Source organism: Kwoniella dejecticola, chromosome 2, assembly GCF_000512565.2.
Source record: "Kwoniella dejecticola CBS 10117 chromosome 2, complete sequence".
In the NCBI taxonomy this organism is placed as follows: domain Eukaryota; kingdom Fungi; phylum Basidiomycota; class Tremellomycetes; order Tremellales; family Cryptococcaceae; genus Kwoniella; species Kwoniella dejecticola.
Window position 1 is genome coordinate 1,699,184 of NC_089302.1, and position 14,485 is coordinate 1,713,668.

Genomic DNA, 14,485 nt, shown 5'->3' on the forward strand with positions numbered 1-14,485 from the left:
CCTGGAAGCGGCAAAAACCGGTATATTGGTCCGATATTTACCCTCGGTAAATCCGGACCGGCGATACGGTGCGAATACGAGATGGATAAGGATACTCATACATTTTGAAGATGCTCCTCTTTACTACGGATATGCATCTGAACATTGGATATTGAACTTCTTGAAAACTTGATTTCTGTGCAGACCTCGGTTCAAAACTTCAGATCCTTGTATATATCGAAATACCTACAACGAAAACAACAACACAGAATATTCAGGCAAATCGCAAATTGGAAGAATACGCAAACGCAAAATGTCTTTAGAAGGTAAAACTAGTCAGACTGCTGTTGTGTGTCATGGAGGAGTGGACCTTCGGACTGTGAGTGAATATGCCTCATGATTCTTCTGTTTTGTGTTTAGATGCAGGGAGGACGAAGTGAAGCTGAGGGTGATGAGGTGTAGGGCGGGCGCTAGGTAGAGAGCGAGGAGGGGGGGGATAGGCAATGTCCTGTAGTATATTGCGGAGGAAGCGGAATTACCTGTTAGGAGCTCCTAAAGTCGTTGTGAGGGTGTACGTTCGGTCAACCTCATATTGGGAGGATGACACCCAACGGCAATATGCAGGAACAATGTAGCAGAGCTAATTCGAGCATTTGACGACGATAGGAAACCCGAGAAATCCCTCAGCCGAAAGATGGAGAAGTCCAGATCCAAGTAGCTGTGACTGGATTATGTGGATCCGACTGTGAGTGTCGAGTCTCTGATCTTCTTGAAGTTGGAATTTGAACCGGCAATTTTTGGCATTACTCGCTTGGTCCGACAACTGAGCTGATTCTGCGTGGTTTAGTGCACTATTACCTGCACGGAGCCAACGGTATCTTCAAGATTCGCGAACCGCTTGTATTGGGGCACGAAGCCGGTGGAATCATCTCGGCCGTCGGACCCAACGTGAATGCCGATCTGGGCTTGAAAGTTGGCGACAAAGTAGCTATGGAAGTTGGAGTCTCGTGTAAATCATGTAAGAACTGCAGAAAGGGGAGATACAACTTGTGTAAGAATATGAGATTCGCAAGTTCCGCCAAAACTTTCCCGCACCTCGATGGAACGTTGAGGGAGGTGATGACTTGGCCTGCGGAGTTGGTGTACAAGTAAGTTCCCTAGTCTCTTCCCGTCTTGCGTCTTCTGCCCTTCTTCCGTTCACAATGGAAAGATGCGATTCATTCGTCCCCATTATATCATTCGCATGGCACATTCTCACCCTCACCCTCACTATATTCGACAGTACACTACCACTTGTGAGCTTTATACTGATATTCCACACTGAACAGGATACCCGAAGGCCTCGACCTCGCCCTTGCCGCTCTGGCCGAACCCCTCTCCGTAGTATTGCACGCATGGCGACGAGCCAACCTCCAACCGGGAGCGCGAGTCTTGATCATCGGAACAGGTGCCGTCGGATTACTCGCGTGCGCCCTCGCCAGAGCTTCGGGATCAACTACCGTCGTAGCTGTCGATATCGAGCAAGGGAAATTAGATTTCGCCCAAGAACAACAATGGGCCACTGGGACTTTCTGTTTGCCCAAAGGACCGCGAGTCAGCGGATTAGAAGCCCTAGAAGCAGCCGAGAAGTCTTGGGCCGCCTTGAAAGCCTCTGATGCGGTGCAGAGTGTGCTGGGGCTGGAAGATGGGTTCGATGCTGTGTTTGAATGTACGGGTGTGGAAAGTTGCATGCAGATGGCTCCTATGGTGAGTTTCTTCTCGTTGACTGGGATCCGCTTCCGTTTTGTGTTCGAGGGGGATTCGATGTGAGATGCGTGACGGCTAAACGCTAATTCTTGGTGTTTTGATGGGGTGTTTATAGGCCGCAGCAATCGGTACCAAAGTCTTATACGTCGGTATGGGCACCAAAGTCCTCTCTCTCCCTTGTGGGCCATCATTACTCTCTGAAGTCGACTTGATCGGAGTATTCAGATACGCCAATACATACCCGGACGCCTTGGCTTTATTGGCATCGGGTAAGCTGGGTAATGTCCAAGCTATGGCCTCTCATTATTACACTCTGGAAAATGCTGAGCAGGCCTTCAATGATTTGAGAAGAGGGAAAGACGATAATGGGAAGACTGTCATTAAGCCTATGGTAGGAAATTTGGCTCTGGTCGGCAAGTAGATCGAGTGTACTGCAATATACTGTACTGGTCCGGCTCAGCAGTGCGACAAAAGTAAAATGTACTGTAGCTAGCCTTCCCTCGTGTGCTTGTAGCACTGCATTTATGTTGACTTATACCTTGTCATGCACCATATACACTGTTCACTTCAGAAATGGCTTTGAGAATGAATGGCCTACTGCGGTCCGATCCGTAGGAGATGGCACTCATGCACATGATCATGAGCCCGTCAAGCTCTGATCAGAATCGCAATCGACAGTATATCCGCTTCGACATGGCAGAGCTTAAAAGGAAGACGATCGCCGTTGTCCAGCGTTACCGTCAGATCCACATATTCCGATGCATGACCATTTTTCTCCTTATTTCTTTCTTCATGAAGCTACCAATATTCACATTTCTCTCGTTCCCACCCGGCTCATACCAAAAACAGCAACAATGCATTCCCACCAAAAGGCAATTTCTTCTTCCCTCCAAATCGACTGAAAGTCAGGTTGATAAAATACTTCGACCTGGATCTGTGGTGAGACTTGGGATTAGAATTGGATGACCTTCTGTTCGTTATGGAAGAAATTGGGGTCGTTCTTCCCGCCGATGAAGTGGAAGAGGATTGATCGTTTGACGTGAGTCGGAACGTCCTTGAGGAATGTGAAATTTCGAGAGTGTTCGCCGATACAGTACGATTCGAGCCATTGAACCAGCTGGTCGGTTGGTAGGTTCTTGATCACGTCTGGGATGTAGAGGGTCCATCTCTGTGTTTTGACAGGATTTCAAAGCTTGGTCAGCTGATTTTGCGGTGCGGTAAGGTACAAGTAGGAATACGTGGATGATTGAAAGGCGAGAAGACATCAAGACATACCCCGTCGTTCCAGGTTTCGAGATTATCTGGGCCGTAATTCCCCTTGAGGGTCGGGACGGGGTGCGCCCATCTTCCAGCGGCGAGCAAGACTCTGTTCATCTCCTGAACCGCATAAATCAAAGGAGAATCAGCTAACGACCTTCTTGTAGAGTTGTGCGATGACACCGAAATGGATAACCGAGATAAGACAGCACTGAGACTCACTTTGATATGAACTTGATCAACGAAGATGTTAAAGTCCCTCTTGAGCCCGTCAACCCGATTAGCGACAGCGAGAATCCTAGCTGTGAGCTCGTCGTTCTGCTTGTTGTGCAAGTCAACAACGTAGTTCTGGAGTTTATCGATCCTAGCGTTGACTTTGGAGATCTCGCTGTGGACCTCGTCCATGATCTCGGCTCGGAGTTGGGATCTGAGCTCGGCTTTGATCTCGGCCCGGAGCTGGTTGGCGATATCGTTCCTGATCTCGATCTTGATTTGGTCTTTGATAGCTCCGATGTTGAAGTCGGGCTTGGCGACCTCTGTCAATATCACAATATGCTTCAGCTGTTGTATGTCCCTTCAATGCTTGGAAGCGATCGATATGATGGATTGGGCATAGGAAGGGAAGACAAAGACTCACCTCTCTTCTCGAAGCTAGCGAGTTTCTCCCTGAATCGCAAAGCATCTCCCTTGGCCAATACGTTTCTATAGAGGTTCGCACCTTCCCCGAAGAGACAGTAATCCAACAACTGGTGCGCTTTCGCCTTTTCGATCTCGTTCAATGGTAAGTGGATGACACCAGTCTGAGCGAGCTCCCTTGCAGCTACTGGGACGTAGAAGGCAGCATCGACTTCCCACTTGACCTTCTCGATAATCTCCTTTGGGATGGGGAGGATACCCGCCGCACCTCCAGTGGTGGAGACAGTACCGTTGTATTGAGGGTTGGTGGAGACTACTTGGTATTCTGGACCAGGAACGGGTTTACCATGAAGAATGGGTGTGATAGTCTGGATAGTCTGGGTTCGACCTGGATGAGTAGGAATAGTAGTACCGTTGGTGATTGTGATAGTGGAGTGAGGGGGACTGGCGATGCTAGATGGGGTGGAAGTCCCATAAGAGGGATGAGAAGGTTGGTATGAATTTGGATTGGGTTGAGCGTGTTGTTGACCCTGGGCTTGGCTCTGGTTCTGGTTCTGCAAGTGAGCATTAGGAGCTGGGTTCGGGTTCGAGTTGGGATTATGGAAGATTGGTTGAGACACGGGGGTGGAGTCGTGTACTGACATAGGTTGGACTTGGATTTGGGCGGACATGGTTAAACTGATGACTTGGCTGAAGAGTGATTCCGGATGTGCAGTTGCGTATGCGCTTGGACAGGTTGGGAAAGCAAAGGTAGATTGCGATGAGAGGAAGAAAGGTTGGAATGACATCTGCACAAGAGATATTTATACCTTTTCGCGGCTTGTCTAAGCCCATAGGTCGTCGTTTCTGGTGTTGACTTCGGTTGTAGGAATATACGAGTGCAAATGTCGTAGGTCCTTACGCTTCTGATCCTATCCCTTGAGAAGATCCGTTCGCCAATGTTCGATTCTCACACTCTGTGTAGATTAGTGAATCCCACCGAGATCACCGAGCCGGATGATGGTTCAACGGGGATGATTGTCTTGAAATGGGCTAGAAAGTAAGCTGACCCCAAGTCAAATCTGAGAAGCGGTGCTCGGTTGACTAATCTTGACGCTTTGAGTGGAGTTGAGTAGATTGAGGAAAGGCATTCTGAAATTAGTTTTGATGGTACTATCGCGAACCGAATAAGTAGCGTGCATGTATACGCAGTCGTAGTACTCGCTACTGTAAAATCAGATGACCAGAGCTCAGGTGTAGTCGGGAGCTATTCAACACAATAAGGATCACGGGGGTGATGGTCAAGGAGCGAAATCAGCCACGCTCTTGAGTCGACTTTACCATCAGCTTTTAGCTCTCATCAGCCATTAGTGCGCGGACAAACCGACTAATAAGCAGCCAATCAATCAATCATACTTCTGATCGGATCAAATCAAATTAAGCGAGATAAGCTAGTTCAACGGACCTGATCGCCATGGTCAAGTCGTAAAGCTAAAAGCTTACTCTACTTTGTGGCCATACAATCAAGGATAGCCAGGGATACATGGTCACCAATAGTATGGCCGATGGTCGCTTTGATTCCCTTGATGGTGAAACATGATCCTGCTTGCAGGTTGGGGCGCATCGATGGTCCGTTCGTTTGATCTCGGATGCCACGGCGTGGGTGGTCTTCTCGACACATGACTGACACTCTTTTTGGCTCTGTAGCATCGGATCGACGTGAGACTGCTGGCTTGATACATGGTGAGATAAGCTGAAGAGGAGAGGACATATGAGATGCATGAGATTTCAACCGCTTCGAGATCACGCGTTAAACGTTAGGCCCAACACGTGGTTGACGTATGGCGTACACGTGCGTGTCAGGGTTGACGTACTAAACCGTCAACATTGAACTTCACTGACTACAACCGACATCAACCTTCTTCATGCTCTTCCTCCTCCTGCTGCTTGCGTTGATTATCCCTATATACATTCATATGTCGGTGTGCATGGAGCACTCTTCCCTCAATCCACCCATCACGCCCCTACTCTACCTACCAGCTTCCTCCTGTCCGGGGCTTGTTCAACGCGGGTGATTGAGCTTCATCATGCCGTCTATCCGCCCATCGTCATATGCGCCCCACGTCCTCAACATAATTCAATCGACCGGCTACCCACCTCTGCCTCAAGCAGACAGTCTAGAACATATCCGAGATACATTATTGGAACATGCTCAGGCAATACGCGTACCCGTAGCTAGCGGCAGTGGAAGTCATGAACCTGCTCGAGGTAGAAAAGAAGACAAGAAGAAGAGGAAAGATAGAGATGATGATGATGAGCGAGAAAGAGCGGCCCTGGAAGCCAACGAGAAAGCGGGTATGCGACTTGAAGCCTTAGAAAGAGCCAGAGTGGAGCATCAAAGGTCCAAAGTCGCCAGTCCCGGAAGTGTGAGAGTGAAAAGAGAGAGAACGTCTTGTAAGTCTCAGTCCATTGTACCATGCGTCTGCTTGGCTTGAAAGACTGATCATACGACATTGTTTGGGTCGCGCAGTGTCGCCTGCTCCTTCGAATGCATCGAGCGCGTCTTTCAGACCTGGTCATTCGCACGGCACGCCCATCACGTACGGTGGACTGGGTAAAAAGAAAAAGACGAAAAGAGTTCTCGATAGTGACGATGAAGCAGCTTGTAAGTAATTATCGGTGATCCAGCAGGACCGCGAGGAGCTGTTGTTGATATGAAATTGATGTCTTCTCAGCGATATCACGAGACAGATCGATCCCGCATCTATCTCCTCCCCCTCATCATGGCCATCCGTATCAGTCCTCTACTTCTGGCTTGAAGTTGAAATTATCTCAATCTCATCCGCTTGCACAGGGCAAGCATTCTCGACCACCTACAGAACCTTCTCCGACACCTCCGATAACAGGGTCATCGAGCCATATAGATTTTTCATTACCATCTGTACCTGTGAGACCGCTCATACCGCCCCGACCAGGCGTACAGAAACCCATGGATCCCGGACCCAAGAAGCAAAGCGAAGTGGATGAGGACTTCAGTAACGCGAAGGCTCCGACTCAGGTCCTTTTCCCCACGTTTTGGAGTGGTGTTGAGCCGTATCTGAGAGATATAAGAGAAGATGATTTGGCTATGCTGGGATTCAAGGTAAGTCCGGCTGGATCATGAATACAGATCACATGTTGAATGTCTTGTCGTAAACGCGGAATAGGCTGTTGCACCAGAATCATTCGAGATGCCTGCACGAGGAAGACATTACACTGAGATCTGGGATGAAGAAGATGGCAATCCCCCAGGAACGACATCCCGCATGCCAGTACCGAATTTGCGACAGCAACAATTGATAGAACAGAACAACGGCGTACAGCTATTGTCGCATTTTGTACCTACAAATGATCTTCGTGACGACGTCCTGATTGAGGAGCAAAAAGGCCTGGGCAGTCTGACTGAAAGAGTTGTTGCCGCTCTAGTGGGTCGGTTTGGCTTTGGTGAGAAGAAAGAAGCGAATGGGAATATGCAAGATACTTCTGCCTTGGAAGCTGAGATGGCAGATAGAGAACCTGCGAAAGTAGATGTGATTGATCTGGAAGAAAGGATGAAGAAGGAATTGAAAGCTGTTATGCTACTCGGTGAACACGATGAAGTGAGTGAAGTCTCGGATAGCCTGATGACATCAGACGCGTGTCGAATCATGCTAATCTATGCGATGTCGATCATAGTATGATCCAACTAACCGAGAAGACGACGAGATCACCGCAGCACTTCGACAGAGTCAAAGGCTATTAGCCCAACAAACGACACTGAACGATGCGCGCAAAGCGAGATTAGCAGAAATAGCCAAACAGCGTTTAGCGTACAGCGAATATCAATCATTACTGGAAGGGATCGAGAAGTCCATCGAGAGTGGATGGAGCAAACGAGTGAAGAAATACGGTTTGACACCAAAGAAGAACTCTGCTGGACATTCCACCAAACCACCGGTTCCTGACAACTTGAAGAAATTGGTACAGACGCGTAAACAATGGTTAGATGGGATCGGGCAGTTGATGAAGGAGCGTCCCAGGGGACAAGTGGTCGGTCTGCCCGCTCATAGTATATTTGAGGGGATTGGAGAAGATGAAGAGAAAGATGAAAAGTCTGTTGAGGATCAAATAGGCTTTGCGGGCGATGAAATGGACGTGGATGAATTGGAAATCTAGAGCGCGCATCTCGCTGTGAATAGGATCAACAGTCCGTCCCATTCCCGGTTGTTATGAGGATAGTGTCCTAACATTATATAGCATGTAGCACGCCGTTTGTGACTTTATATTGTATCGTCTATTGTACCTGTCAACGCATATGGATGATACGATGCATCGTTCTCCATCAGCTTTTCCGAGTGATTTGGGTTTGGATGATGTCAGATATCAAATTAAGCGAGAGAAAGAGTTGAGTGGGATCAAATGCAGGTGACAACAACGTCATAGCTAGTAGTAGGATTTTTTTTGTATGCTTTACCCGGCGGCATTTTCTCATTCCCCCACAACATTGGTGATAAGTGCGATATCATCCCGTTCGTCTGTTTCCATCTTGCAATCTCCATCCTCCTTCTTCAAGCTCCAGTAGCATGTTATCGCAGAAGACAGTCGATCCGACTTTTCAATATACAGCTTCGAACCCTTCCCACGTAATTGATCAACAATCCAAAAATCACAATATGGCGTCTAACAATATTGATGGAGGGGACGACATACAGACAAAGGACCTTGAAGGCATTTCCGAGGGTCTGTTGGACAAGGCAGAACATATCACGATACCGACTATTCAAGATGGTGCCAAGAGTCCAGCGGCAAGGAATAAGAGACAGAAGAACGTGGCTGTTCTCACGTCGGGCGGGGATTCAGCGGGTATGAATGCTGCTGGTGAGTCTGTGTCTATGTCTCTTGGCAGTTTGATTGACTTGACGCTCTGCCATCCTCTCTCTCCTTTATTGAGATACTGACGAGTCATGTCTGGACCACAGTCCGAGCAGTGGTCAGACAATCCATCGCTAGAGGATGTCAAGCATACATCATCCGAGAAGGATGGGAAGGTCTCGTTCGAGGTAACACCTCTGAGCCTACTCCTGCTCCAACACCAAGACGTACTCCTTCTGCATCCGCCACTCAATCGCCTTCCCTTCAGCCCCTCTCTTCCAACAAGAACGTCTCTTTCTCGTCGTTACCGCCTTCGAAGCAGATGGAGCTTGAAAAGGCTACGCATGCCCTGAACACTCAGGCAGATGAAGATTTCGAGAAGAACAGAGTCAATTTCACTGATCCGTCCGGAGTCGCTCCTCTCTCCAATGCCCCGCTGAGTTTCGGCTTCGGAGAATTGCTCAAGGATGGAGCTGGAGAAGGTGACGTGGAGGAGATGGCTGCGCATGGGCTTCAGGGGATGGTCATTGCCGATGAAGAGGATGAGAAGGGCCGAAGTTTGAAGGGTAGATACATCGTCAGAGTGGGCTGGGATGATGTTAGAGGTTGGTTGGGTGAAGGAGGTACTCTCATTGGAAGTTCCAGATGCCCATCATGTAAGCATCTTACAGAACTTTTGGATACCTAATTCATACCTCTGAAATAGCTAACGAGCTTGACCGTAGTCCGAGAACGAGAGGGAAGACTTCAAGCCGCTCACAACCTGATCAAGTACGGTATTGACTGCCTTGCTGTTTGTGGTGGAGATGGATCCTTGACTGGTGCGGACAAATTGAGAGGAGAATGGCCGAGTCTCATGGATGAGCTTCTTGCGACTGGTAAGTCAAAAATGATGTTATCCTCCCAATGAGTTCACTAACGTGCTATTCGTCCAGAAAAAATCGATGCCGAGCAAAGAGAGACTTTCAGACACCTTAACATTGTGGGATTGGTCGGATCTATCGAGTGAGTTGATTGTGGCATCTGCAAAATTGACTGCTCGGGTGACAGTGCAACGCAAGTCCGAAACAGACCAGCTGATTTGCAATAAATAGCAACGACATGTCGATGACGGATCTCACTATCGGTGCCCCAACAGCTTTACACCGAATCTGCGAGTCCATCGACTCCATCGCCTCGACCGCGTCTTCTCACTCCCGAGCTTTCGTGATTGAAGTCATGGGTAGACATTGTGGTTGGCTCGCTTTGTTGGCTGGTGTAGCGATGGGGGCCGATTTCATTTTTATCCCTGAATCACCACCTGAGACGGATGATTGGGAGACCGAGATGTGCAACTTGCTCCAATCCCACCGAAAAGTCGGTAAGAGGAAGTCAATCGTTATCGTAGCCGAAGGTGCTTTGGACAGAAACCTCAAGCCTATCAAGCCTGATTACGTCAAGGATATCCTGGTGGATCGATTGGGTCTCGATACTAGAGTGACCACTTTGGGTCATACTCAACGGGGTGGAAGACCTTGTGCTTTCGACAGAATCTTGGTATGTCAGCTATTTTGCATTAGCGTGTCGAAAATGGCTCAAAGCTGATATGGCATATCATAGCCCACCCTTCAAGGTGTACAAGCTGTTCAGGCTCTTCTCGAAGCCACTCCCGACACGCCTTCATACATGATTGGCATTCAAGAGAACAAGATCACAAAGGTGCCTTTACTCGAGGCTGTAGCTCAAGTGAGTAAATGGTCTTTCTTTGGAGTGTAAAACGCAGCTAATCGGTGTGTGCAGACCCAGGCAGTCGCCAAAGCCATCGAAAACCAAGACTTCGCCAAAGCCATGACATACCGAGACTCCGAGTTCCGAGAAATGTTGCAAGCCTTCCAAATTAGTTCCTCCTTGGCGGTCGACGAAGAGGCACCTAAAGAGAAACGACTTCGAGTAGGTATCATTCACGTTGGTGCACCAGCAGGAGGAATGAACGCAGCCACTCGACAAGCCGTACGATTCTGTCACAACAGAGGACATACGCCCGTCGCCATTTATAACGGTTTCGAAGGTCTCTTAGATGACAATGTTGCCGAGCTGTCTTGGTTACGAGTGGATACTTGGACCACTCGAGGGGGTTCAGAATTAGGAACCAACAGGACTTTGCCAAGTGCCGATTTAGGTAACATTGCCGCTGGTTTCCAACGACATGCCTTAGACGCTCTGTTGGTCATTGGTGGATTCGAAGCTTTCCACTCGGTCATGATTCTCGAACAAAACCGATCGAATTACCCAAGCTTCCAGATCCCAATGGTCCATTTACCTGCCACGATCTCCAACAATGTTCCGATGACCGACTTCTCGCTGGGAAGCGATACTTCTCTGAACGCGCTTGTCGATGCGTGCGATGCCATCAGACAGTCTGCATCGGCTAGTCGAAACAGAGTGTTCGTCGTTGAGACTCAAGGTGGAATGAGCGGTTACTTGGCCACTATGGGTGCTTTAGCTGTAAGTCTACATAGACGGTATGCAAAGAGGAATCGTGCTGATTCATCCTGCACGCGCAGGTCGGTGCTGTTCTTGTGTACACTCCGGAAGATGGTATCTCCCTCAAGCTCTTGCAGGAAGATGTAGAATTCTTGACCAAGAGATACTCGCTTGACGCGAAGGGTAAGAGCGAAGGTAGATTGGTGATCAAGTGAGTGATAAAATTGACAATAGTGGATCATTCTTCATTCATTCTGACATGTGCGAAACTGTAGATCCGAGAAATCATCGACCATCTACACTACCGAGGTACTCACCAAGATCTTCAAGGAAGAAGGCAAAGAGCTATTCGACGCTCGATCCGCATCTCTGGGTCACACCATGCAAGGTGGAACCCCATCCCCTATGGACCGAACTCGAGCCGCGAGACTCTCCTTGAGGTGTATGCAATTCTTAGAGAAACACGCTACACCCAATGCGCAGTCTTCGCATCGATCTGGACCTAAAGGCGTACACCATAAGCGAACTTACTCGACCGAAACTGCTACGATGATTGCGATCAGAGGATCCAAGATTGTGTATGCCACAATGGACGAGGTACTGAAGCACACGGATATGAAGTTGAGAAGAGGCAAAGACGAGTGGTGGTCTGATATTAAGCGATTGGCGGAGATCATGGGTGGTAGACAGGGTTTGGTGTCTTCTTAGGCGACTTTGCGGAAAGAGTCAGCGATGAGTGATGAGCAATAAGCGGTACGTATATCGCGTCAAACGTGTTAGGGTGATGCGTTGGTCCAATGCCGAATAATCGAATAATCAAGTACAATGAATTCAATGCATAGACATTTCCCGGATTTGGGCGCAGATGCACACCGGAGCGAAGACGCCTGGCAGATGCCGTGTCGATACATGTGGAAAAGAGATTTGTAAATAAGGAAGATGAAGAGCATGAGGACTTGTACTGTACTCTCGTTTCTGGCGATTGGCGATTTGAAGAGCCAAGCGACTTGCCATTCCATCGAACTCAAAGAATACCAAGATAGCTCGCACGATGTGTTTGTAGAATCCATCCAGAGCGGTGATCTGATCTGATGCAATAAACACATAGTTTGAATTATACATGTAAACGGCAGTGGAATGATGTTGTGTCAAAATCATGATACGTTTGATCCTGTGCAATGATGTATCTGTGTATCCTTGGACCATTTGTCGTCTCTCGCCGCCCATCTGCCCTTTTCCACCGCCCATCTGCCGTCTTCCGCCGCGGATTTGCCCCCTCTCTCGCTGCCCATCTGCCCTCTCTCGCCGCCCATCTGCCCTCTTCCGCTGCCATTCTCCCATTCCCCGCCTCGCCTCACCTCTCTTGGCTGGATACCATCCCCAGACCATGTCTTATGACCTCCGAGTCTTCCAGTCCATCATGCACCAACCCACTCAATTTCTGCAACGCCATCTGTTGCGTCGACAAGATCTCAGCTACTTCAGCTAAAGCCTTTTCATCCGCTAACCAATTATGTTCTCCGCTGTGACCATTCGAGTCATTACCATTTCTTGACATTTTCCTCCTTCGTCGGATTTCTTCTAAGTGTCCCCATAATTCATTCACTTGTCCTAACAATCTGCCCTTGTTCGCGCCGACTCCGCCACTGGAATTCACCGGAGTAGATCTACCGTTGTTCAGACCCAGGCCGTGAGAAGAGGAATGAGAAGGTTTGACAGTATTTCTACCTTTTCCTTCTAATTCAGCTTTGACACTTTCCAATTGTCGTTGCATGTCGGCTTCTTCCTGCTTGAAGGCCGAGGATTGTATCAGAGGTACGTATTGCGGAGTCTGGGACACGACGTGTATCAATCGGTGGAGGAGCTGTGTTTGTTGAGCTTGGAGATTAGATAATCTGATCGAAGCTGACAGAGATGTTTGACGAGTATGCGATAATGCAGCTTGTAGTTCTTTGACTCGTTGTTGGTGCACGCTAGCTAGGTTTTCTTGTTGTTGTTCTCGTTTCTTCACGTCGGCCCACCCGGTAGCTAAGACAGGGACCATACTACTCGGTCCGCAACGAACGATCAGCTTCATCTAAAGACACGCGGCCATCAGCTGACTCACCTATTTGGGTCAGGGTTGTCTCGCAAGGCCTTTGCCCACTTGGCGTCGTCGCTCGCTCCTGCCGGTCTGCCGTATCGACCAGCAGTACCTTCCTCGACGACATTGAAGAAGAAGTACTGTCAAAACAGATGAAGTCAGCAACACGTGCCTCCTGAAATCTTCTTGTAACAATAGTCGCCGTCGTACGTGACCGCGCCGATGATCTCTTAGGCACTATGATGACGCTGCAACTTACCTTGAATCGACAGTCCGGACTATTCCCATCCCATGCCCCCTGGATCTGTTTTATCCTAGTTTCTATATCTGGTCCCTGCTTCACTCCGAACGGATTCGCAGAAGTAGACGCATTCATATTCGTGTTCGTGTTATTCATCATCGACTGACCGAATATACTTGGTTGCTGTTGTTGCTGAGGTTGAGGGTTATTTATACCAGTAGCGAAAGTTGAGAATTGCTGCGGCTGTGATGTTTGTGTAGTCGCATAGGCTCCTCCGCCAAATAACGAGCCAGCAGGTTTATTCTGTGTTTGTGATTGAGACTGTTGACCAAATGTACTCCCTCCTCCGAATAAAGAACTTCCACCTTGTTGTGTCTGTTGAGGTTGTTGTCCTGTCGTGGAACCGAATAAACCTGTTCGTCCTGATTGTTGAGCATTGTGCTGTCCGAATAAGGATCCGCCAGTACCGCTGGCCGGTTGAGCTGTTGTCGTCGACCCGAACAATCCACTTCCTGCAGGTTTAGCACCGCCTCCCCCGAACAACGAACTTCCTCCTGCCGCCCCTGTGCCTGCTGGTTGATTTGCGTTGGCATTGGCAGAACCGAATAATCCGCCTGTCGAACTCCCAGTACCGCTCGTGGAAGTATTACCGAACAAACCTCCTCCTTGTTGTTGTTGAGGTTGCTGAACTGTCGAGCCGAAAAGACCTCCTCCCCCTTGTGGTTGAGAAGTTGATCCGAACAAGCTAGTCCCTCCACTCGTTCCGGACGGTTGATTTGTGGTTGATCCGAATAGACCGCCGCCAGCAGCTGGCTGTTGTTGTTGTTGCTGTGGTTGTGGGTTTGTGGATCCGAATAATGATGTTGATGAGCCAGCAGGCTGTGCGGGTGCTGCGCCGAATAAGGAAGTGCTGGGTCCGGACGATGAAGCTTGGGGGTTCGGAGTTGAGAATCCGCCAAAGGCAGGTTTAGCAGCTGAGGAAGAGCCTGTATTAGACAACCGAATGAGCTTGTACTTCATGCTTGCCGGAACAGAGAGATACTCACCAAAGCCGAAGGACATGTTGTCTACGGGGGTACCTGAGGCAGTCTTGCGATCTAGAGGAGTGAGTATCCACAAAACGTCAGAAGTTCAACATTGATGTTGTCTGTCATTGAAGAGGAGGTCGAGGTCATGGCAGCGCGACTGTCTTGGTACAGTACGGAGATTTA

General features: G+C 48.9%; 5 protein-coding genes across 5 annotated transcripts; 3 read left to right on the forward strand and 2 right to left on the reverse strand.

Moving 5' to 3' along the window:
• Positions 1–292: 292 nt before the first annotated feature.
• I303_102067 (uncharacterized protein) lies at positions 293–2,146 on the forward strand (the record flags this gene model as incomplete). The annotated part of the gene is made up of 5 exons (XM_018405145.1): positions 293–358; positions 646–724; positions 827–1,127; positions 1,308–1,725; positions 1,841–2,146. 5 exons carry the CDS (start codon positions 293–295, stop codon positions 2,144–2,146), a joined length of 1,170 nt encoding a protein of 389 aa, XP_018265426.1.
• A 531-nt stretch (positions 2,147–2,677) lies between these two features.
• On the reverse strand, positions 2,678–4,289 carry I303_102068 (uncharacterized protein; the record flags this gene model as incomplete). The annotated part of the gene is made up of 4 exons (XM_018405144.1): positions 2,678–2,893; positions 3,001–3,102; positions 3,205–3,518; positions 3,620–4,289. 4 exons carry the CDS (start codon positions 4,287–4,289, stop codon positions 2,678–2,680), a joined length of 1,302 nt encoding a protein of 433 aa, XP_018265425.1.
• A 1,395-nt stretch (positions 4,290–5,684) lies between these two features.
• I303_102069 (uncharacterized protein) lies at positions 5,685–7,791 on the forward strand (the record flags this gene model as incomplete). Its single annotated transcript, XM_018405143.1, has 5 exons — positions 5,685–6,051; positions 6,128–6,262; positions 6,333–6,739; positions 6,804–7,235; positions 7,312–7,791. The coding sequence occupies 5 exons, from the start codon at positions 5,685–5,687 to the stop codon at positions 7,789–7,791; spliced, it is 1,821 nt and encodes a 606-aa protein (XP_018265424.1).
• A 407-nt stretch (positions 7,792–8,198) lies between these two features.
• I303_102070 (6-phosphofructokinase) lies at positions 8,199–11,658 on the forward strand (the record flags this gene model as incomplete). Its single annotated transcript, XM_065968463.1, has 9 exons — positions 8,199–8,493; positions 8,595–9,143; positions 9,213–9,365; positions 9,423–9,492; positions 9,582–10,023; positions 10,087–10,212; positions 10,267–10,971; positions 11,031–11,161; positions 11,226–11,658. 9 exons carry the CDS (start codon positions 8,199–8,201, stop codon positions 11,656–11,658), a joined length of 2,904 nt encoding a protein of 967 aa, XP_065824535.1.
• A 646-nt stretch (positions 11,659–12,304) lies between these two features.
• Positions 12,305–14,336, reverse strand: I303_102071 (uncharacterized protein; the record flags this gene model as incomplete). The annotated part of the gene is made up of 4 exons (XM_018405141.1): positions 12,305–12,995; positions 13,058–13,173; positions 13,293–14,260; positions 14,321–14,336. The coding sequence occupies 4 exons, from the start codon at positions 14,334–14,336 to the stop codon at positions 12,305–12,307; spliced, it is 1,791 nt and encodes a 596-aa protein (XP_018265422.1).
• Between the last annotated feature and the right edge of the window lie 149 nt (positions 14,337–14,485).